The sequence below is a fragment of the Sinocyclocheilus grahami genome, unplaced genomic scaffold, assembly GCF_001515645.1.
Source record: "Sinocyclocheilus grahami isolate Dianchi unplaced genomic scaffold, SAMN03320097.WGS_v1.1 scaffold219.1, whole genome shotgun sequence".
NCBI classification, from domain to species: domain Eukaryota; kingdom Metazoa; phylum Chordata; class Actinopteri; order Cypriniformes; family Cyprinidae; genus Sinocyclocheilus; species Sinocyclocheilus grahami.
In genome coordinates this window covers 1,507,322-1,530,927 of record NW_015505398.1, presented here as the reverse complement: position 1 = coordinate 1,530,927, position 23,606 = coordinate 1,507,322, and the positions used below count along the sequence as shown (strand labels likewise).

Below are 23,606 nucleotides of genomic sequence, written 5' to 3'. Positions count from 1 at the left end.
TACACTTGGAATGTCAAACATGTTTTAAAAAATTAACAATGCCTTAGCTTAACCTTTTTAATATTTTAGATTTTGATATAATTCAGGGCTGTTTTCGTAATGCAGTATGTCTCTGGTCGTTCCTGGGATTCTCCAGAAATTTTTTAAAACCCCTGAAGTGTTCTTTTCAACATCTGTACACATAAGTATGGCCACTCATATGCAGTCTTGCTGCTGAGTTTGACATGTTTAGGTAGATACCGATATGTCTTATTTAAATTCTTGCTTTTCTCTTAAGCCTCCAGAGTGTCAGATCGAGGTGGGTATTTGCTGTATGATGAAGAAATCCAAGTCCAAACCCATGACTCAGATCTTGGAGCGTCTTTGCAAGTTTGAGTACCTCACAGTGGTCATCTTTCCAGAGGACGTCATACTCAATGAGCCGGTGGAGAAGTGGCCACTCTGTGACTGCCTGATCTCATTTCACTCTAAAGGTTTGTCGTGTGCTTGTGTCCTTTTGAGCTGCTTGTAGATCGGGTTTCTCCATCGAAGTCTTAACCGTAAAATAAGTCCATAAAATCAAGAAGCAGCTTTATGGAAGGGATCTCATGTTCGTTTACCAAGCATTCCTGCATCATTAACTAGTTTAATGAGACACAATGAAGGTACAGGCAACATTTCTGCAATTTTTTGTAATCTGCAGTCTGCATTTTGCCCTCATATGAAGTTCCCAATCGCATGGATTTCTATTGAAATGACTGGATTTTTGCCTGTGAAAATATGCCAAACAATGAATTTGTCCTTTGGTGTGCAAATATGCCTGATAAGCAGTTTACAAATTTATTTACCGGTGTGTTGTGTCTTTGGCCAGTCATTTTTATATTATAATGACCGATTTACCAATATTAATATTTTCTCTTGAGTTAGGTTTCCCCTTGGATAAGGCAGTGAGTTACGTAAAACTCCGCAACCCGCTGCTCATCAATGATCTTAATATGCAGTATTACATACAGGATAGGTATTAGCATATTCTTCAACCACAGTTTTGCATATTATCTCTCATATTTACATACATTTCAGCATCCTGTATGATACCTGAATAAAGCTTTTCTGTAATTTTTTAAAAATCATATTTTAGGAGGGAAGTATATCGTATCCTGCAGGAGGAGGGGATAGATCTGCCACGCTATGCTGTGTTAAACCGTGACCCTGACAAGCCTGATGGTCAGTCAAAGCTGTTTTCAAATATACAAACATTATTTTAGATTTTTTCCCTGATATGTTTTTATAGAGCTGCCTTTTGTTGTTTAATTGCTTATTTCCTCGTCATCCAATAGTGAAGTAGAAACCTTAATCTTAGCAAAGTGTCCTGCTTTGTCTCTGCTCTGATTTATTTTAGTCTCTGAGTAAATGTAGCCCCTCACATAGAGCAATTTCAAGTGTTTTACAGGCCAAAGATACAAGTATTGCTCTGAGGCCTGTGATGTGATTGTCTTGAATCCAATGAGCCATTATGTTCTTGGCAGCTATGACAGTTCCCTGAGGACCTGAATAAATTTATCCTACTCTAAACAAATGACAATCAAAGTGCTATATTTACCCAGTTATAATTCCACATAATGGTCATATCTCAGATGATGACTGTGTTATCTTCGTATCGGCTCAGATATGGTTTGTCTTCACTGTAATACTGTTTTGATTGGCCTTTCCTTCTTGTGTTTTGTCATAGAGTGTAACCTGGTTGAGGGAGAAGACCAAGTTGAAGTTAACGGCGAAGTCTTTCTAAAACCTTTTGTAGAGAAGCCAGTTTCTGCTGAGGACCATAATGTGTACATCTACTACCCAACTTCAGCTGGAGGAGGCAGCCAGCGTCTCTTTAGAAAGGTCTTTTAGCAATGACTTCCTGTTATCTATGCCATAGAGCTTGAATTGCATCCCTCTCAGTCACACAGGCACATAATTTGTTGTTGGGAATGGTCGAAACAGACACGAAGAAGAGCATGCTGACATTTTCTTTTGGCATTCCCTGTCAGCTGTTAAAAATGGACACAATTGCAGAGTTTATCAATGTTTTTAGTCAGTGTTTGGAATACTACTAACATGAAGTCTTGTTTTAGTAGTTCATTCATTCATTAAAACATTTGATTTACCAACCAGAGTTATCGAGTGCTGCAGGAAAGTCCTAAAACCGGGAAACAGGTTTGCATTTTTGAACTTCCTGTTCCATCGACCCAAAGTCAGTAGGTCATTTGAATGCCTGAAAAAAAGGTCTGTGGCTAAATGGGACTACAGAGGTTGTCTTGGACATTAAAAGTCATCTGCTCATTAGTTCACAACATTTACATCCTCACTTTGTTTGTCATCTTCCTAACTATTCTGCTATTGCTATTGTAAGTCAAACTTTTTCCAACTTATAGATTTGGAAAAAAGTCATGTGACCATGGTGTAGTTCATTTACAGTATATCCTACCTGTAGCTTTTTACTTCTGTTGATTGTATTTAGGCTTCAAAAAATATTCATGAAGTGTTTTTTATGGGGGAAATATTATCATCACAAAACATGTAAGAAGCATAAACTTTTGCTGGCCACAAAGCTTATTTTCTAATCTATCTATTTAACTATCTAATTTTGAAAGCCAATGGCTTTTTGTTGTGGCAACCAGGTATTGCTAATTTATGGGTTGACTTAATAAATTACATCCATCATCCCTGCAGCACTCATGCTCAATGTTGTCTCCAAATTTAGCATCTTCTATTATGTCGCAACAAAGCTGAAGTGTCTTTTTTTTTTCTTTGGATTTTTAAAAATACAATAACAGTTGCTGAGTCAGTTGAGTAAGCTATCTGTATGTTAACTCCCTGAAAAGTGTAACAGTGTGACTAGAACTTTGCTTTGTTTTTTTAAGCATCTCAACCATCCTGACACACTGGCACAACCAATGCTGTGAGTTTGGGGCAGAGCAGTGTTTGTTCGACCAATAGCAGATAGGGATAGTGTTCATGAAACTTTTGCAAAATATTCCATTTGGTAACACTAGTGTCACAGCAACTACACTTTGCAGTTTTAAATTTGGTTGTTTATCACTGTGTATTTGATTCAGTTACATAAATTAGGGTGGATTTTAATTTGTATTAGCTGTATTAATATAAATGTATGTGTTTGTGTTTGGTGCTATTACCTTAATTGTAATGCTTAATTTTTTATAGCTTAAATATGACCCTGGACCACAAAACCAGTCTTAAGTCGCTGGGGTATATTTGTAGCAATAGCCAAAAATACATTGTGTGGGTCAAAATTATAGATTTTTCTTTTATGCCAAAAATAATTAGGATATTAAGTAAAGATCATATTCCATGAAGATATTTTGTAAATTTCCTACTGTAAATATATTAAAACTTAATTTTTGATTAGTAATATGCATTGCTAAGAACTTAATTTGGACAATTTTAAAGGCGATTTTCTCAATATTTAGATTTTTTTTGTACCCTCAGATTCCAGATTTTCAAATAGTTGTATCTCAGCCAAATATTAGTAATAGTAGTAATAGTCCTATCCTAACAAACAAAACATCAATGGAAAGCTTATTTATTCAGCTTTCAGATGATGTATTTCGGAAAATTGACCCTTATGACTGGTTTTGTGGTCAATCTGTGTATCATTCGATCATTCGTTTTTTTGATTTAATATTGAAAGTAGAAAAATTAGAAATGGCTCCTTTTTCGTTTTTTTGTTTTTTTCCAAAAACCGAAAAACGAGAATTCAGCTTACATTTTCGTTTTTCGTTCTTGGGTGGAAAAAGAACAAAAAACGAAAATGTAAGCTGAATTCTCGTTTTTCATGTTTTGGAAAAAAACGAAAATACGAAAAAGGAGCCGTTTTCTAATTTTTCGACTTTCAATATTTAATCAAAAACGAATGATCGAATGATACACGGATTGTGGTCCATGGTCACAAATGGTTTCATGTTTCATAGTAACTTCCTAGCACTGCCTACAGTGAAATGAATTATAGTTTATTAACAAAACTGTATACAAAACTGTGAATTCTGCACATAATGCACAATGTTAAGCAAATTATTTGAGTGTGGATGTGTCTCGGTTTCAGATTGGGAGCAGAAGTAGTGTTTACTCTCCAGAGAGCAGTGTGAGGAAAACTGGCTCCTATATCTATGAAGAGTTCATGCCAACTGATGGCACAGATGTGAAGGTACTAAATAATTTAGCATCTTTACCCAGGGATCACATTACCCTGTTTCTCTTGATCTATATAGAGCAAAGTTTTGTTTTGTTTAGTTCAATTGTAAATTTGCTATTTTTAGAGGTGCAGCAACATTTCTCAGACAGGTTGGTGTCTTAGAATTAGTTCTTCATCTTGTTATGCTGTTTCCCTGGAAAATTATGCTATTTGTAAAATGTCTTTGTCCTTTTTTGTTTACAGCTCTACTTTGAACATAAAATTAAAATGTTATTTTTTGCTTTTGTGCGTGTTTGTTTTGTTACAGGTGTATACAGTAGGGCCAGATTACGCTCACGCAGAGGCTCGTAAGTCCCCTGCTCTCGACGGGAAAGTTGAGCGGGACAGTGAAGGCAAAGAAATCCGCTACCCAGTCATGCTCACTGCCATGGAGAAGCTTGTGGCCCGTAAAGTGTGTCTGGCATTCAAGGTCAGATGGGCTGTTCGTTTCTTGGTTTCTTGAAACAGAAGAACAGAATGAAAATGTTTCTGATAGATTACATTTTCTGGGCTTCAGAGTTTAAGGCATTTTCTTCTTTCAGCTCAGTTAAAGCTGTTCATATTGATTTTATTCTCAAAAACTTATTTCACTCTAGCAAACAGTGTGTGGATTCGACCTTCTCCGAGCCAATGGCCACTCGTATGTGTGTGATGTCAATGGATTTAGCTTTGTGAAGAATTCCATGAAGTACTATGATGACTGTGCTAAGATCCTGGGGTAAATCCTAATGATAATCAGAAAAAGATTCAAAATGTTTTTCATTTAAACAGATTAACATATAGTTAACAAAATGCACAACACGTGATGAGTGTGGCTTGTTTTTTCTCTTAGAAATATTGTGATGAGGGAGCTGGCTCCTCAGTTCCAGATCCCCTGGTCCATACCTACAGAGGCAGAGGACATTCCTATTGTACCCACTACATCAGGGACCATGTACTTATCACATGCTACACTCACATCTTTGACTCATTAAAGTAGTGTACACTATTAAATAAATGCTAGTAAGATTCATCTTTCTTTAAAAGAAATGCCAAGTGACCCAATTATGATATTGCATCAGAATGACTTTTTTGTGGTTCTGTCCGTTAGGATGGAGCTTCGCTGTGTGATTGCTGTGATCCGTCATGGAGATCGTACACCAAAGCAGAAGATGAAGATGGAAGTGCGGAATCCAATGTGTGTTCTTGTCATCTTCTCAATAGACTTAATCACTTAAAGCATGACTAATGGATCCAAATTGTAAAATACAGTGCTTTTCCTTTCTTCCAGGTTCTTTGAGCTTTTTGAAAAATACGGTGGGTATAAAACGGGCAAGCTGAAGCTAAAGAAACCCAAACAACTGCAGGTAACAATTTTATGTATTATAATTCATTTTTATGTTTTGTTGAATTTAAACCAGACACTCTCAGCCTTATTGACAAAGTCCACCTATTTTAATCTATGGGCACTCACTTTTTTTTCTCCCACTTTTTAACCAATGTATCTACATGACTCTTCCAGTCATTTGTTATTTACTGGTTAAGGTAGTTTGATGTATGTATATTCATTATAAAAGTGCCTGTGGTCTTTTAGAGTTTATTATTTACATGTCTACAAATCACATTTTTAACATTAGGCTACCTCATATATTCAAGTTCGCCAAGACTCTGGAAATCTTGGCTACTCCAAGGAAACAAAAGTTGTTGAGGGGGTAAATTTAAATAAGAAATACCTCAATATTTTAGTGTTTTAGTTAAGTTAAGTTAATACCTGTTTTGTCTTGTTTTGCATCACTTTAAGTCATTTTGAGGCCTCTTTGGAAGTTTGCTGAGGCCGCATTGTGAGCCAGTCATTTAAATGTTGAATTTATTGTTAAAACTGTGGTGCTACTCCATGTCTGTGCTGTGCTGTTTCCACAGGAAGTCCTGGACATTACCAGGACACTTTTGGCAGACATAGGACAGCATACTGACTGTGAAATAGAGGAGAAGAAGTCCAAGCTTGAACAACTAAAGACTGTTCTAGAAATGTACGTTAATGTAAGACGTTAACTGGGCCATGCTAACTGGCACACTTGCAGTCTCCTGTGGTGGCCTCCTTTCAGTCTTGTGACATGACATATTTTCCAAAGAAATAGATACATCATGTCTCATTTACATTTTTACTGGCTAAGGTTTTATATGAAACAATACATTAATTGCCAAAACAAATCTTAACAGATGCTTTCTTACAGAAAAACAACAAAAAAATACAATATTGTTTCTAGTGTGTCAAAGGAGACATCTGTAACATGTCTTAAAGGAGATTCAGTTGATGGATGTTATATATGAGCATTATATTCAGTGATATTTCCAACATGCAGTATTTTTAGATTGTCAGTAGTAAGATTCGTCCTGTGACAATGAAATCGCAGTGTCCCCTTTCACAACCCTTGTCAAGCATCACTCATTCAGGAATAGCGCAGATTCGATGGATGGATTTCAGAGCAGCTGATCTGGCATGTCCTTGTGGCTATATGTTAATATAGACGTCAGAAAAAAATTGTGAGGTGGAGGGTAAACTTCTTTTAAGTCTGAAGGATACAGCCTTTTTAAACTCTGGTCTCTGTCTTCTTTTTTCAGGTATGGCCATTTCTCTGGAATCAATAGGAAAGTGCAGCTAACATATCTTCCTCGTGGACAACCCAAAACATCCAGTGAGGAGGAAGGTATAAGGATTGCTGATTGGGAAACGTGTCCCCTTTGGCTTCAATCATATCGTGCATGATGGCGCCGCTGTGTGTGTTGTGTGCAGATACTCGTAAGGAGGGCCCCTCTATACTGCTGGTGCTGAAGTGGGGAGGAGAGCTGACTCCAGCTGGCAGAGTTCAGGCTGAAGAACTCGGCAGGGCTTTTCGCTGCATGTATCCTGGAGGTCAAGGTAGTCTCCTGTCTGTTAGTCTTTTAAGATTATGGACACACATTCGTCATTGGTTGTTTCCTATTTCACACATTAGTGGACTCAGAAACTCATGAAGAAGAACATCTAGAGTTCACAAATCTCATGCTTTAAGCTCCTCCTTACACCATTCTAATACAACCCGCTCTTGTAAACATTACATCTAAAAGTGATTGATTAACACATTCAGATTAATGATGTGACACAATATTGACATTTTAATAATGTTCTTTAATTATCTACAAGCATTATATAATGTTTAATAAATCAGTAGTTGTTGAACTTTTAAATATGAATATATGAATCATAGTTAAATAACTGACTAAGAGTGACTAATACAATACAGGTGCATAGAGTGCTGTTGGAATGAGTCCTAAAGCCCGGAAACGAATTAGCATTTCTGTACATACGGTTCCTTAATACATAATGTTTTTTTATTGTTTTTTTTTTATGGGCTTCTCATTAAATGTCTGTGGTTAACGAAAGCTCAAGATATTTTCACAATTTATTTCTACAACATAAAATACATAATACCCACTTGTGAATTTTAGCTTTTTGTCTTGAAAAAGGCAGTTAGGCTAAAGAATTGTCTAATTGGGACTACAGAGGCTGATGGGGACATTAAACATCATCATGCCAAACAGGAAAATTCATTTACTCATTAGTCCGCTTCTACAATCTTGTTGTGTTTATATTTGCACTCTTGCAAGTTATTCTAGCTCACACTTTCCAACTTGTAGATTTCAATAAAAAATGGAAGGAGTCTTTAGAAGATTCATGGTGGTGATGCTCAAAGTTTTAGCTTTTTAATTCTGGAAAAATGCTATTGGCTTTTTGTTCACTTCTGGATTTGCCTACAAAAATACGTCATCCCTGCAGCACTCTATGAATTACTTATTGTAATATAATAAATATAAGATCTATGAAGTATTTATTATAATATAATATTTTTTCTCCATGTCCTTGAGATTTATTAAATGTAAGGTTGTATGAAGTGTTACCCAAATTTGGGATAAAACCCAGTGCCTATTCAGCAGTCTTCATATCATTCACTTCCTTCATATCATTCACTCATTTGCGGTCATGTTTTACTTACCGATTGGTTTTGTGACTGAAGTTGCCAAATTCAAATTGAACACAGGGATGAATGAGATTTGAGAGCAAAATATACCCATTTGCACTTATGTTATGATTACATTTTCAGTTGTTGGACTTGTTAGCCTTTTGGACACATTAACTTGGACGTGTTAACCTACCCTATATCGGTTTGTTCCACCCTGCTCCTACAGACACCTTCTTGCAGAGTTTTGTTCCAGCTCCAACACACATGCCTCTTACTGTCAAGTAAGCACTTGATTAGGTTTGGAGCTAAACCCAGCAACACAGTGGGTTACCAGGAACAGGGTTGATTGCCTCAGTTTTATAGTTTTATATGGTTATTTAGTCCCATCAAGTGTTCATCAAATCTTGTGTTCTTGATCACTTGTAGGGGATTATGCTGGCTTTCCAGGCTGCGGCCTGCTCAGGCTTCACAGCACCTACCGGCATGACCTCAAGATCTATGCCTCTGATGAGGGCAGGGTGCAAATGACTGCTGCTGCCTTTGCAAAGGTCTTGTGCCACAACAAATACAGGTCGTCTAAGGTTTAAAGATATTAAGTTATCAGAGGATGTTAAGTTGGTGTTGGTTGTCTGGTTGTCAGGGTCTTTTGGCACTGGAAGGGGAACTGACACCGATCCTGGTCCAGATGGTAAAGAGTGCAAATATGAACGGCCTGCTGGATAACGATATCGAATCCCTCAGTGGCTGTCAGCAGAGAGTTAAGGCTAGACTTCATGAGATCATGCAGAAAGATGAGATCTTCACAGAAGAAGACTTTGACAGGGTAAATCGAAGCATCAGACAGCTTTTGAACTAAGGGTGTATTTCAGCCCTCTGCTGACTTGATATGAGAACACATCTGTGTCCACTTAATCCCTTTTATTTCTCCAGCTGGCTCCAACATGCAGTAGCTCTCTGGTGAACTCTATGAAGGCTGTGGAGAATCCAGTTTGTATGTGTGATCAAGTCTACACCCTTGTCCAGAGCCTCACCTCACAGATCCGCAAAAGACTCGAAGACCCCAAATCAGCAGGTGATTGCTCTGTGCTCACATCAAAAAAGAGAGAGAGAGAAAAACACTCTTTAAAAGGCCAAAAAGAGAAACCTGTGAAAAAACGATCTGAGTAAATGAGTTGGTGTTACCTCTCTCAGATTTACAGCTGTACCACAGTGAGACACTGGAGATGATGCTGCAGCGCTGGTCTAAATTGGAAAGGGACTTCCGCATGAAGAGCGGCCGCTACGACATCAGCAAGATTCCTGACATTTATGACTGTGTTAAGTATGATGTGCAGCACAACAGCTCTCTGGGCCTAGAGGACACACTGGAACTCTTCAAGCTCTCTCGAGCCCTAGCCAACATTGTCATACCACAGGTGTGTGAGGAAATTCTGAAACGTGAACTCGTACAAAACTCGTACAGGTTTGTTAGAATACTGATATTTCTCCAGCTATATTGGCTAGCACTAGCTATTACATTCTTTGGAGAGAAAAAAAAAAAACGTTCAGTTTAAATATTTTTTCACATATCACCCAGTCCTTGGACACCACAACAAAAAGTTAAATCTAGAAATTAATTAATTAATTTAAACCCTTCTAAGAATACAGTGTGTGCATAATTATAAGGGACTTTGATATTCTGATCATATTTGACCAATTCCAAACCACATCAGTCTTAATAACTACTATTAATTTTGTATTTAATTATTTATAAGTGATATATAATTGTACATGAAGGCTGGAAGTGAAAAACTCCTCATTATCAGGTGTGTAGACTTATTAGGCAGGTTTTCTTTTACAGGTAAAATGAGCCAAAAAAGAGATTTAACTCGGACTGAAAAGTCAAAAATTATTAAATGCCCATTAGAAATATGCAAAACTAATGCAATACAGAAATTGCAAGGTTAAGGCATGACCACTGGACAGCAAAATGCTCATTGGTTCAGCAGGGTTAGAAAAAAACAGGTGGAGAAGAAAAGACTGCAAAATAATTAATAATTAATGTATACCATCAGGAACAATTTAGTCTCCAGCGCCACCTTTTTCCAGAACTGCAACCTACATGGAGTTTCCATGGAGACTTTGCTTGGGTAAAGAATCCTAAAAAATGAACCATACTTAATAAGAATCAAAAGCTGAAGTGTTGTGAAATACATGAAGACTGATTTTTTTTAATAGGCTTTATAGACGGATAAGTTGATAGTGACTCTTTAAGGACCAGCACCACATCCTCTTTCTACCAGTGTCTGAAGAATTTATCTTCCAGAATCTGGCAGTAAGTTTTGGGAGCTCATTTTTAGTCAATCTCTGCAAGACAGACTTTTCAGGATAGGAGATGGACTAAAAAGGAACTCCCAAAACTTACAATTATATATCACTCATAAATGATTAAATACAAAATTAATAGCAGTTATTAAGGTTGGTGTGGTTTGGAATTGGTAAAATGTACTTGATGATCAGAATATCAACGTGCCTAATAATTATGCACGCAATGTATATTGACTCTTATCGACTAATAATCTGTGTTATTGTAGTATCATTGATATACTATTATAGTTTTTGTTAATATTTTGATGTAGATTTTATTTTAATATTTTCTGTTGTCATTTTAATTTTAGTAATTTTTTGTGTGTTTTTGTCATTTTTATTATTTAAAAAAATATGTTGATACATTTCATGAAGTTTTAGTTATTTTAGTTTTTCAACTGCACTATAACTGTCCTTCAAACTACTTTTTTAGGAGTACGGCATTAATAAGGTGGAGAAGTTGGATATTGCATATGCTTACTGTCTGCCTTTAGTGAAGAAGATTCAGCTTGACCTTCAGAGGACACATGAGGACGAGTCTGTAAACAAGCTGCATCCACTGTGAGATGCCCTGTTTTGTCATGCTCATCTCTTTCTCTCTTTTTGAAGATAGACTTTTCACTTATCTATCTCTTTGTGTCGCAGATATTCCCGTGGAGTGCTGTCACCAGGCAGGCATGTCCGAACTCGGCTGTATTTCACGAGTGAGAGTCATGTCCATTCCCTGCTTAGCATCTTCTGTTATGGTGGCCTATTGGATGTAAGCATAATAGAAATTAATATGTTTTAAATGTAATAAATTCCAACTTCATCATTACAGGTTTGTAATTACAACTATATTTAAATACATGACATACGAGTTTCAACAAAAATGGCATTAAAGTATATTTTAGTTTAACATAAATGCTTGTCAGTACATTCAGCAGTACACTGTAACTATAAGACAGGGGTGTCCAAACTCGGTCCTGAAGGGCCACTACTCTGCAGAGTTTAGCTCCAAGCCTCAACATACAGTACCTGCTTGGAAGTTTCTAGAATGCCTAGTAAGACCTTGATTAGGTGGTTCATGTGTGTTTAATTGGGGTTGGAACTAAACTCTGCTGGACAGTGGCCAGTGGATTGGGCACCCCTGCCATAAGACAATAAAAGTAATTATGAAATGACATATGTTGATGTACTTAAGTCCTACTTAAGTGGGCCAAAAAAGGTACATTTTTCATTTGAAGGCACAGTATGTAAGATATTTTTATTAAAATATCCAAAAACCACTAGAACAGTGTTATTATTTTCTCTGACTTGTGTACTTACATTATCCCAAATGTTTTGAAGAATGTTTAAATCCAGAGAAATAAGCAATTTTAACTAGTGACAGACCGTGTCCATAGTGTCACTGAGTCACCTGACAATGATGTCATAACCCTTCGATTTCCGGTTTTGTTTTGTAGAAAACATGGAAACACCAAATACGCTTTAATATGTTGTGCGTTTTAATAGACCGGTGACGGCCGCACAGAGTAGCATTATAACAGAACTTTCGAATGTATGTAGTATGATAAAACAGCACTGCTTTTTTTCCCCACATACGCACGACCGGAAGGAGCGGAAGTGGTTGACTGTGGCATAATAAAAGCTCCGCTGTTTTCGAGCCGTGTGTCACGCTCGTTCAGAGGCCTCGTGTCGCTTCGACGGCTTTCAGCCTCACCCTGCTTCATTCTACTACGTTAATAAATCATTAGCTCATCCATGAACATGATTTCTGCCCGAGTCCCGTCGGATTGCTTTGGCTGTAGGGATGAAGACGACAACTCCCATGACTCCACACTCAGTCACGGCGTCATCAAACTACGCCTTTGCCTCTTTGTTTATTTTGAATACGCGCCCTCTAGCGGCGAAAAATTACATATTGTGCCTTTAATATAAATTTTCCGTAAAAATACTCTTTTTAAATGTATTGTATGCTAATGTTTACTTCTTTTTCACAAGAGTAAAGAAGTACAAAAACTAGAGCAGATGTACAAATGCAAAAAATGTAAAAGAGAACAAAAACACTTTTTTAAGCTATTGTCTTTCACTGTGGTTTCAGTTAAGTGTTAAAGGATGCATGTGATGTTTCAGGAGGTGAAGGACCAGCAGTGGAAGAGAGCCATGGATTATCTGAGTGCAGTGACTGAGCTCAACTACATGACCCAGATTGTTATTATGCTCTATGAAGACAACAATAAGGTACATCCAGCTCTCACTGTTCGTTCTGCTCCTTTGAGGCACAGAATAAACATAAGTGAACTGTAATAACTGAGCTGCCCAATGTTTTATGGTTGAGTGGGGACTGTGCAGTCTCAACAGGGTACTTCAAAGAAATGTGACAATTGTGTTATTGTGTTAACTCAGGACCCATCCTCTGAAGAGCGCTTCCATGTGGAACTGCATTTCAGCCCTGGGGTCAAAGTATCTGAGGAGGAGAGCGCTCCAATGGGCTTTGGCTTCCGACCAGCCTCTGCTGAAGTATACAAACTTTCCTTTGTTCTGTGTTCTCATCATGTATTGCATTAGATTTTTATTCAGCTAATAATATCTAGGTTTATTTGCTGATATTTTCATGTCTTATGTTTGTGTGTGTTCACATAGAATGATCAGAAGCAAACAGACCCTGGTAGTTTGGAAAATCTCCTACGAGATGAGCCTGACCGCGCTTTGCCCCTTTCAGAGGCCATCAGCACCCAGAGGAAATCCCCTCTGATCCGGAATCGCAAGACTGGCTCCATGGAGGTATCACACTTAGCCACCTACTATGCCAACCACTGTACAGTGTGCTTTAAAAATACTTTTCTAAATCTCTGTGGTGTCAAACTGACAGAATCAGGCTGGGTTTTGTGTACTATGATTTAAAAGTGCTTCATTTGTGTGTGTGCACAGGTCCTGTCAGAAATCTCGTCCTCTAAAGGGGGCAGCTATCGCCTCTTCCCCTCCTGCTCACGTCAGTCTCCAGAGATGAAGCAGAGCGGATTAGGTTGGTATCGTGTGTCTGTCCCTCACTCAGCCTCAACAACTGTGCTTCATTCTACTACGTTAATAAATCATTAGCTCATCCATGAACATGATTTCTGCCCGAGTCCCGTCGGATTGCTTTGGCTGTAGGGATGAAGACGACAACTCCCATGACTCCACACTCAGTCACGGCGTCATCAAACTACGCCTTTGCCTCTTTGTTTATTTTGAATACGCGCCCTCTAGCGGCGAAAAATTACATATTGTGCCTTTAATATAAATTTTCCGTAAAAATACTCTTTTTAAATGTATTGTATGCTAATGTTTACTTCTTTTTCACAAGAGTAAAGAAGTACAAAAACTAGAGCAGATGTACAAATGCAAAAAATGTAAAAGAGAACAAAAACACTTTTTTAAGCTATTGTCTTTCACTGTGGTTTCAGTTAAGTGTTAAAGGATGCATGTGATGTTTCAGGAGGTGAAGGACCAGCAGTGGAAGAGAGCCATGGATTATCTGAGTGCAGTGACTGAGCTCAACTACATGACCCAGATTGTTATTATGCTCTATGAAGACAACAATAAGGTACATCCAGCTCTCACTGTTCGTTCTGCTCCTTTGAGGCACAGAATAAACATAAGTGAACTGTAATAACTGAGCTGCCCAATGTTTTATGGTTGAGTGGGGACTGTGCAGTCTCAACAGGGTACTTCAAAGAAATGTGACAATTGTGTTATTGTGTTAACTCAGGACCCATCCTCTGAAGAGCGCTTCCATGTGGAACTGCATTTCAGCCCTGGGGTCAAAGTATCTGAGGAGGAGAGCGCTCCAATGGGCTTTGGCTTCCGACCAGCCTCTGCTGAAGTATACAAACTTTCCTTTGTTCTGTGTTCTCATCATGTATTGCATTAGATTTTTATTCAGCTAATAATATCTAGGTTTATTTGCTGATATTTTCATGTCTTATGTTTGTGTGTGTTCACATAGAATGATCAGAAGCAAACAGACCCTGGTAGTTTGGAAAATCTCCTACGAGATGAGCCTGACCGCGCTTTGCCCCTTTCAGAGGCCATCAGCACCCAGAGGAAATCCCCTCTGATCCGGAATCGCAAGACTGGCTCCATGGAGGTATCACACTTAGCCACCTACTATGCCAACCACTGTACAGTGTGCTTTAAAAATACTTTTCTAAATCTCTGTGGTGTCAAACTGACAGAATCAGGCTGGGTTTTGTGTACTATGATTTAAAAGTGCTTCATTTGTGTGTGTGCACAGGTCCTGTCAGAAATCTCGTCCTCTAAAGGGGGCAGCTATCGCCTCTTCCCCTCCTGCTCACGTCAGTCTCCAGAGATGAAGCAGAGCGGATTAGGTTGGTATCGTGTGTCTGTCCCTCACTCAGCCTCAACAACTGCTGTTTATCTCTTCCCAGTGACAGGAAATCACCCTCTGAATCCAAAGCAACACTATATTGCATGATATTTCGGATGTAAAATCCATTAGCTGACTGCTTTCATTGGTGTTACCAGGGAAATTGGTGGATACACATTTTGGATCCAGACAGAGATGGAGTTTGTTGTATGGGAGTGGGATGCTGTTCATTTTTAGACATCTTGGAGTGATCATTCTGTGTTTCTGCTCTATTTAGAACTAGTGCTGTGATCTCTGATGACAGATTAGTTTGTTATCTTTACGCAAAGCAGTTACCTATGAAAGAAAGTTTTGCATGGAAAAAAACACATTTGACAATGGTGTAAATGAGCAAATAATCCTGCATGAAGTCAGAAGTATTTCATACCTAACTATCTGTAGATTTGAAATTATTAATTTGTGTAATTATATAGTAACTATCAATGACATGTGAACGCTGATGTTGACTAATACTCAGCATACTCATCTGCCAGTTCACTATATTTGTTTAGTTGTTGTATAGTTGTTTTTTTGGCTCATAATTGCTTCTAATTATGATGTAAAGTATTTACGTTAAACAACATCTCCCTGGCAAGAACATTGCTTCTGTCTTTTGTTAATTAGATTTTGCTCTACTAGCCATAATGGTTTTGGCATGAGTCATATATTATGACTTTATAATCCTCTCACTCCCTCTGCAGTGACTGCTGTGTTTTGATTAATAAGTGCATGTGGTTGGTGTGTACACTAATTCCATGATCTAACCCCCTCTGCAGGCTCTCAGTGCGCTGGTCTCTTCAGCACCACCGTCCTGGGGGGCTCATCTAGTGCCCCCAACCTTCAGGACTACGCACGCACACACCGCAAAAAATTCTCCTCGGGCAGTTTGAACTATAAAGACGGTATGTGCTCAGTTCAGCTCCTTTTCTAATAGAGATAATAGAGTTTAGAAGGTAGAAACTATAGTTGAAGGGCACTTCCTGTAAATGTGGGTAATGTAGGAGTTTAGGATTAAGTTGCATCAGGTCCTGATGGTGTATCACACATCTCGCTGTCATATTCATATTTCACGTCTGGTTCATTTTCATGGTCTTGGATGTGTGGTGTCCAGAATCTCGTGGAGTCTACAGTGCCATTCATTGTCTTTCAGAAATTATGTCTTTGTTTCTTGTCATTTGTCATATTTTGTGAGCAGTGTTTTATTTTTGACATCATTTATTGGAAACATATGTTTGTGTTCCACTGCAGGAATCCAAAAAAGTTTGAAGCAAAAACATGGTAAAAATTTTGATTTTGTGAGCAGCAAACTGAATATAATCTCTTGCCTTCCACTACATAAAGTTTTTTTTTGCTACATGATCACATCTTACAATTCAATCTCAGATACACCACCATTCAAAAGTTTGAGGTCTGTAAGATTTTTTTAATGTTTTTGAAAGAAGTCTCTTATGCACAGAAATTCAGTAAAAACAGTAATATTTTGAAATGTTACATGCATTATATTTTTTATTGTCTAGTATGTATTTCAAAAGTTAATGTATTCATTTTAAGGCAAAGCAGAATTTTTAGTAGTGTTCAGTGTCACATGATCCTTTAGAAATAACTCTAATAGGCTGATTTGGTGCTTAAGAAATATTCCTTATTACTATCAATGTTGAAAACGGTTGTGCTGCTTAATATTTTTGTGGAAACCTTGCTACATTTTTTTTTCAGGATTTGAAGAATAGAAAGTTCAAAAGAACATCATGTATATGCGATACATGATCTTTTGAATATTGTAAATGTCTTTACTGTCATGTTTGATCGATTCAGTGCATCCTTGCTGAATAAAAGTATGAATTTCTTTAAAAATATATTTTTGACCCCAGACTTTTGAACAGTAGTGTACGTATATTGCATTTGTATCACATCAATTTATTTGGTAACACTTTACAATAAGGTTCTATATGTTAAGACTAATTAATGCAGTAGCTAATATAAAATAATAAATAAGTTTACAGCATAATTAATCTAGAATTATCAATACATTTGTAACATTTCAAGTTTTTAACATTAACTAATGTACAGTATGAATTTGAATTTTGAATGAACAATTATCAATGACGTTAACCTAAACTAATATATACTGTAAAAATGACTGGTGATTGTTAGTCTTGATACGTAATGTTAATGAACTGAATCTTATTATGAAAGTGTTACCCATTATTTGGGTATTGAAATTATTACTAAATCTGATAAGTGGCCATTAGCTTTGGATTTCACCCTAATTTGAAATCTTACCTGAAATTGCATTGACAAATTGTCTCTCCGGTCCATGCACCGGAGTGCTCTCACATCCTCGAATCCTTCCAGAATGTTCAGTTTGTACACTCGTGGTGAAACCTTTTGTCCACAAGGTGTCAGTGTGACATTGTTTGGAGTCCTCCCTGTCTCAGTTCCCATTTCTTGTCTTGTTTTGTTTACTGCTGTTTTGCAGTTATAACTTTACTCTCTCATCTGTTGCTATCGTATACATGAGCCTGTTCATTTAACCGCATTAGCTTCAGTTAAAATCTCTGGCTGGTCTCTAGGACTGGCCGATCATCTAGCACAATCCCCAGTCTCTTTGTCTTCTTTGTCTTCACTGTTGTGTGTGGTTGTGTCCTGTGAAGGCATGTGCTGTTACACTACAGGCTCTCAGAGCTGCTTATATTACGGAAGCAAGGGGTCGATCGGACCATCTCCAGCTTTTCATGCTTCTGTCCACCATTTTGTTTGTTCTGAGAGATGACGTCTGATAAGATGACATCGGTATTTATATTAGAGAAGTGCCCAGAAAGTGACAAGCTGAAAATATTACCGCAGCTAAAGTGTTATAAATAGATCCACTAATTTACTGTGGCAACTCTGTGAAGACATTTAAGCAGTTAGGATAAAGATCTGTCCTCTTATTGTCATAAATATTTTTTATTTAAGAGTTTATTTTCTCTACCTGAGCTAGGAATAGCCTCAGTGAACCCATCTGTGAGATTAACATCTAACTTCCACATAATAAGGAATATTCTCACTCTTTAGCTAAAAGTATTTAGACACTAAACGCTGCTCTTCTGCTTTCTGTCTGTAGTCACAGTAGAAACCCAGCCTTACTCTCCTCACCCTACTATCCTTGACAGTCTCACACCTTCAGCTCTGTAACACCATCCCCATCCTCTACAGGTGTACTGTAAAATATGGTAACTCTAGTGACCTTTTTTATTTCCTCAGAGTTGTTGTCTATGCCGGCAGTAAAGCGATTTTCTGTGTCGTTTGCAAAGCATCCGACTAATGGTACGTCTGCTTCTCTTCAAGTATATTTCCACTTCTTCCACCTCCCTTTGTTTTGCATGTCAATGGAAAACTCTTTTCATTTTGGAACTTTTTCGTGGGTTTAGTTTTCTTCTGTTTTCACGTGTTTTCTGCCATGTTTCCTTCGACCTCCAGTTTCATCAACTTTTTAAAGGGGTCATATGATGTGATTTAAATTTTTCCTTTCTCTTTGGAGTGTTACAAGCTCTTGGTGCATAAAGAAGATCTGTAAAGTTGCAAAGACTAAAGTCTCAAATCCAAAGAGATATTCTTTATAAAAGTTAAGAGTCAGCCAGGCTCGTTCTAACATGCCCCCACATATCTACATCACTATGTGGGAAGATTTGCATAACGCCGCCCAAATGTTCACGCAAAGAAAGAAGGCGTAACTATTATTCTCACTGTAGTATTGTTGTTGCCGCCGCCGCCATGTCGTGAAGGCGCTGTGTGTTTTGTTGTGAAAGCGAAACTACTTTGTTTGGCCTTCCTAAAGAGGACGATATCGCTTCATCATGCCTAGAGCTGATCTGTGCTAGTCGCTGAGGAAATACATTAACTTCGAGCTGTGGATCGCCGGATCGGCTTTCTTCGTGGACGAAGCAGAGTCCAGCCAGGGGTCGTCACATGTGGTTGCCGCAAGCCCGCCGGACGCTCCTTCGTCGAATCCGCCGGCCGCCGCTCACTCTAGCCCCCCGGCCGTTCCTCACTAGCCGCCGCCGCTCACTCAAGGCCGCCGTGTGTGACGCTGTGTTTCGTTGTGAAAGCGAAACTACTTTGTTTGACCTTCCAAAAGAGGACACGGTTAGAAATCAGTGGTTAAGTTGTATTTATAACACTGTTCCAAAACACTTCAACCCAAATATCCAGATATTTATATATCCAATATCCAAAAATGTCCAGCACATTTTATGGATGACTGTTTCCTGACCCTCGCAGAGTAGACTACAATGCCGGCAGTTCTGACTCACAGACTGTAAGTACGTTTTTTTATATTTAAAGAATTTGCCACTGATGCTTCAAACGCGAGTTTTGGGCAGTGTAGAGTAGGGCTTGTTGTTTGTCATTTCTCTGATCACAAATGCAGACATGGTTTTATGTTTACGCGGCGATGCAATGCAATGTGTAAAAAGACAGTATAAGTCATTATAATCCTTAATTATGTCCCCACTGGATGCAACAAATGCCTAGTTTATAATGGGTTTTCATGTTTTTGAATCATCGCTCCGGCCTGACAGGGCATCATCACAATATGGTAAGGGGCGTAACATTTCCGTCACACGCTTGAGGTATTCGGCCAATCACAACGCACTGGATAGCTGGCCAATCACAACACACCTTGCTTTTCAGACCGATGAGCTTTGTAAAAATCGACGTGTTTCAGAAATGCGGGGCATAGAGGACAAACAATAATGTACAGTATGTGGACAATAATGTGGGTTTTTTTACCTTAAACCGCATTTCATTACACCAAATACACAAAATATTGTTCTTTTTAACAACATCATATGACCCCTTTAACCATTCAACAAAGTCTCAAACCCTTCCCATATACACCACTATCGCTATCTGTAGCCTCCTGCGGACAACTCTCACTCTCACCCAGTGACTCAGTGTTAATCAGTTACGGATGACTGTGTGAATGAGTTTAAGCACGTGTTTGTTTCCTGTGATTGTATGTGCACAAGTCTGTGGGAAGGTGGGTGTATTCCACTGCAAAAAATCATGATCTTAATCAGTATTTTTGTCTTCTTTTACATTTGGGAAGCAAAATTAAATAAGATACTGTACACTACTGTTCAAAAGTTTGGGGTCAGTAGATTTTTTCTATTTTTTGATCGATTGAATGCATTCGTGCTGAATAAAAGTGATAGTAAAGACCTTTATAATGTTACAAAAGATTTTTATTTCAAATAAATGCTGTCCTGTTAAACTTTCTGTTCATAAAGTAATCCTAAAATTGTATCATAGTTTCCACAAAAATATTACGCAGCATAATCTCAGTGTTAATAATAAGAAATGTTACTCGAGAACCAATTTCCAGATTTCTGAAGGATCATGGGAGATACAAGAATGAAATGATGGCTGCTGAAAATAAATGACATTTTATGATATAAAAAAGAAAAGAGCTGTTTTAAATTGTAATAATATTTCACAATATTTTTGTATTTTTGATCAAATAAATGCAGCCTCGGTGACCATAATAACCCTTAAAAACATGAAAAAATATTTCTAATCCAAACTTTTGAACAGTAGTATGTGTCAGAAAGAATATATTTAATTTAATTAATTTGTTAAAAACAATTTGACAGCGCACTGTGAAAAATATGCTAATTCAAGATATATTTTTTGCAAACAAGTTGTAATGTTTTATTGAAATATTGTAATTAGATTTAGCTTGTAATATAAGGATGTTTTGATATTCCTGTTGAAAAAGTACAAATACTACTTATTAAGATCTTAGGACCCTTCCCTTGTCAACAGTTGTCATTGCTCTGGTACTGTTGGACAGTGTTTTTCACTGTATTTAACTGTAGCAGAAAGTCAGTGTTCACAGGGAAGTGGTTCACCTGTCACCCTTTTACTCCATTAATCTTCTCCAATTTTATTTAAAATGAATGTTGTTGTGAATTGTAATTATGTTAAATGTTGAGCTATGCAGCCAAGGAGTGTTTTACTCTGTTTCCCCTTGATTCTTCATGAGAAGCAGCTTAAAATCTAAAATGCCACAAATGACAAAGACTTCTTTCAAATTGAAATTGTGCGCATCTTCAGTCTATGTGAATAAAACAACCTACCACACTTGCAGATACAGATTAACTAGCCGGTGTCTTTTGTGGTTCTCTACACTTCATTGATAGACACATGTGCTGTGTATAAACTGCATGTTGATGTTATATGGGTTAAGATTATCAGTGTTTTCTCTTTCGGTCTTGCATATGTTGTGAGGATGAAGAAGATGTCCGGAGATGTTGTCTAGCATAAACAAACCTGAATGGAGGTGATAACAAAGGTCAAGAGCAATGCATAAGAACCGCTTGTGAAGTGATGTGAATTACTGCAGTGTGTTATGTACTGTAGGTATATTTGGACACAGTTCTGTATGTGTTCAGTACATCTCAGGCAGAGCTTAAAGATGGTCCCTGATCCACCTACGCAATCCCCATTCCCTGCCAGATCCCACACACTCTACCCACCACACATTCCAAGCCATCCAGCTCTCAAAACCTTTTATGTTTTGAAATTGTTTCTTCAGTTAAGAAATATTCTTTCCCTTTATGTCTCTGAAATGAGTGCATATACTCTTTAAACAAATTCAGTTCATTCAGCCTAATTATTACATTTTTGTGTTTTCCTGGTAAAGTGTGCGCATATACGGGTCAGGTGGGGATCAAATGTCTCCACGAAGATAGTAAAACCTGTAATCATCTACATTGTGGGCGCCTCCCAATGGTACACATGATGAAACGGCTTAATAAAGAGACTGTATAATGTCTTAATTAAAATCTAAAAAAGCCAAAAGGTTTCTGCATGGAGTAGGTGTAGAGTAGGGTGTAGCAAATATAATTAACTAACTTAATATAAACTGAAAATACACGGCTTGATATAAAAACAAATATGTGTGTATGTGTTGGACGCATTGGTTATGATTTAAAGACAAATACTCTTAATCTGCAACTTTTACAACAAAACTGTACAAATAGAATAATTCATTTTGTAATATTTTCAAATTATTGAAATAAGTAATCATTTAATTTTTTTTATTAAATAATTCAATATTCTAATGAAGTATCAATTAGTATTTGTAACAATCAGCAAAACTACCAAAAGTGGTGGTTAACTAATGGCCTTTACATTTGCTTTCAAAAGTTTGGGGTCAGTAAGATTAAGTCTTTTATTCTCACCAAGGCTGTATTTATTTGATCGAAGTACTGTAAAAACAGTAATATTATTACAGTTTAAAGTAAATGTTTTCTGTTGTAATATACTTTAAAATATATATATTTTTAAAATCCTGTCATGTTAAAGCTCTGTAAATTTACAGCAGCCATTAATATTCTGAATTGGTGCTCAAGAAACATTTCTTATTATTATCAATGTTGTGCTGCTTAATATTTTTGTAGAAACACAATTTGTCAGGATTCTTTGATAAATAGAAAGTTTAAAAGAACAGCATTTATTTGAATTAGTCATCTTTTTTAATATTATAAATGTCTTTACTATCAAGTTTGGTCAATTGAATGGATCCTTGCTGAATAAAAGTATTTCTTTTAAAGTAAAAATTTCCTACTGACCCCAAAGTTTTTTGTGTAGTCTACTCGTAGTGTAGTCTAATAGGGGTGTGATGTTTGACTCCTCTGAGCACTTTATTCACTTTAGGCACACAGGATGACACTTCTGCCACGGCGATTCAACCACCTGTATGTGGTCTGACTCCAGTAATGATAGATCTTTGTCCCACCGCAGCTTTAATTCAATCAGGTCGATTGAGTTAGTCGACTGGGCCTAACTACACAGTGTCCATATGCACGCTTAAGGAAAAATAGATTTGTTTTGAAGTTCTAGATGTCAGTGTGGGTATGTAGACCATTTCTGTGTATAGTTTAGTGACTTCCTTGAATCCCTTGTGGTCTTGTGACTTATTCAATGGATGTTGACCCCAGGAGAAGCTACTGTTTCCTCTGCACAGTACATTGTTTGTGAATGAAGGCTGTGGACTACAACGGACTTAAGATATGCTGTGTGTCTGCTTGGGATTATCTGCTGGTGACCAATCGCTCAGGCTAACTCGCCTTTATTTAGGCGTGTTTAAATGTGGAGAAGTGTCAAACCCTTGTGAGACCTGTTGTGGGGAGTTTTTCTGAGAGCATGCTAAGTAATGAAGCGGTAATCACTGCACTATGTCCCCATGAGAACCCCATGCCCTCACCCATCTGCTTTTCAAACCCCCTACTCCCCACTCTTCTCTTCCCTGCTCTGCCTCTTCTTCCTCAGAACCCCTGGAAGAGCACCAGGTAGCCCAGCTGCTGAGGCACTTTTCCACCGACCCCAATATTGGCCACCCGTTCTGTTTGGACAGTGCTTTTGCCCACCACCTCCATCAGTGCTCCTACCATCTCCGCCTCTTCCGCAACTGGTTAATCTCTGGCCAGGACCCACTAGAGTACCTCTACGGTCAGCCCTGGGGAGGTCCCTCCGTGTCCTGCTGTGCCGTGACTGCAGTAATGGCCGCTACCACAGCCACCTTAGCTTTGCTCTATAGCGCCTCTGCTGTTTAAAGCATGTTTGTGTTTTTGGGAAAAGCAGCTTGCAATGACACGGTTCTGATTTTTTCTTTCTTTTTTTAACATATTGA

At 37.8% G+C, this 23,606-nt stretch overlaps 1 protein-coding gene across 7 annotated transcripts in view; it reads left to right on the top strand.

Moving 5' to 3' along the window:
* Positions 1–23,606, top strand: part of LOC107596413 (inositol hexakisphosphate and diphosphoinositol-pentakisphosphate kinase 2-like) — a 39,342-nt gene that overhangs the window by 11,045 nt on the left and 4,691 nt on the right. Inside the window, exons 3-29 of one of the 7 annotated variants that reach the window (XR_001610358.1) lie at positions 278–473; positions 907–997; positions 1,118–1,203; positions 1,709–1,863; positions 4,085–4,186; positions 4,482–4,643; positions 4,810–4,931; positions 5,046–5,147; positions 5,304–5,390; positions 5,484–5,559; positions 6,113–6,222; positions 6,815–6,900; positions 6,987–7,112; positions 8,620–8,741; positions 8,834–9,016; positions 9,124–9,265; positions 9,385–9,608; positions 10,973–11,100; positions 11,185–11,299; positions 12,655–12,762; positions 12,928–13,041; positions 13,165–13,305; positions 13,453–13,546; positions 15,706–15,831; positions 16,178–16,207; positions 18,173–18,235; positions 23,246–23,472. Coding sequence is in view for 6 of the 7 variants with exons in the window: in XM_016287135.1 (XP_016142621.1) it covers positions 278–473; positions 907–997; positions 1,118–1,203; positions 1,709–1,863; positions 4,085–4,186; positions 4,482–4,643; positions 4,810–4,931; positions 5,046–5,147; positions 5,304–5,390; positions 5,484–5,559; positions 6,113–6,222; positions 6,815–6,900; positions 6,987–7,112; positions 8,620–8,741; positions 8,834–9,016; positions 9,124–9,265; positions 9,385–9,608; positions 10,973–11,100; positions 11,185–11,299; positions 12,655–12,762; positions 12,928–13,041; positions 13,165–13,305; positions 13,453–13,546; positions 15,706–15,831; positions 16,178–16,207; positions 18,173–18,235; positions 23,246–23,425 (3,271 nt within the window). In the remaining variant the exon portion in view is untranslated. The remainder of the gene's footprint in view (positions 1–277; positions 474–906; positions 998–1,117; positions 1,204–1,708; positions 1,864–4,084; positions 4,187–4,481; positions 4,644–4,809; positions 4,932–5,045; positions 5,148–5,303; positions 5,391–5,483; positions 5,560–6,112; positions 6,223–6,814; positions 6,901–6,986; positions 7,113–8,619; positions 8,742–8,833; positions 9,017–9,123; positions 9,266–9,384; positions 9,609–10,972; positions 11,101–11,184; positions 11,300–12,654; positions 12,763–12,927; positions 13,042–13,164; positions 13,306–13,452; positions 13,547–15,705; positions 15,832–16,177; positions 16,208–18,172; positions 18,236–23,245; positions 23,473–23,606) is intronic. The other 6 variants (XM_016287135.1, XM_016287136.1, XM_016287138.1 and 3 more) reach the window with 6 other exon arrangements.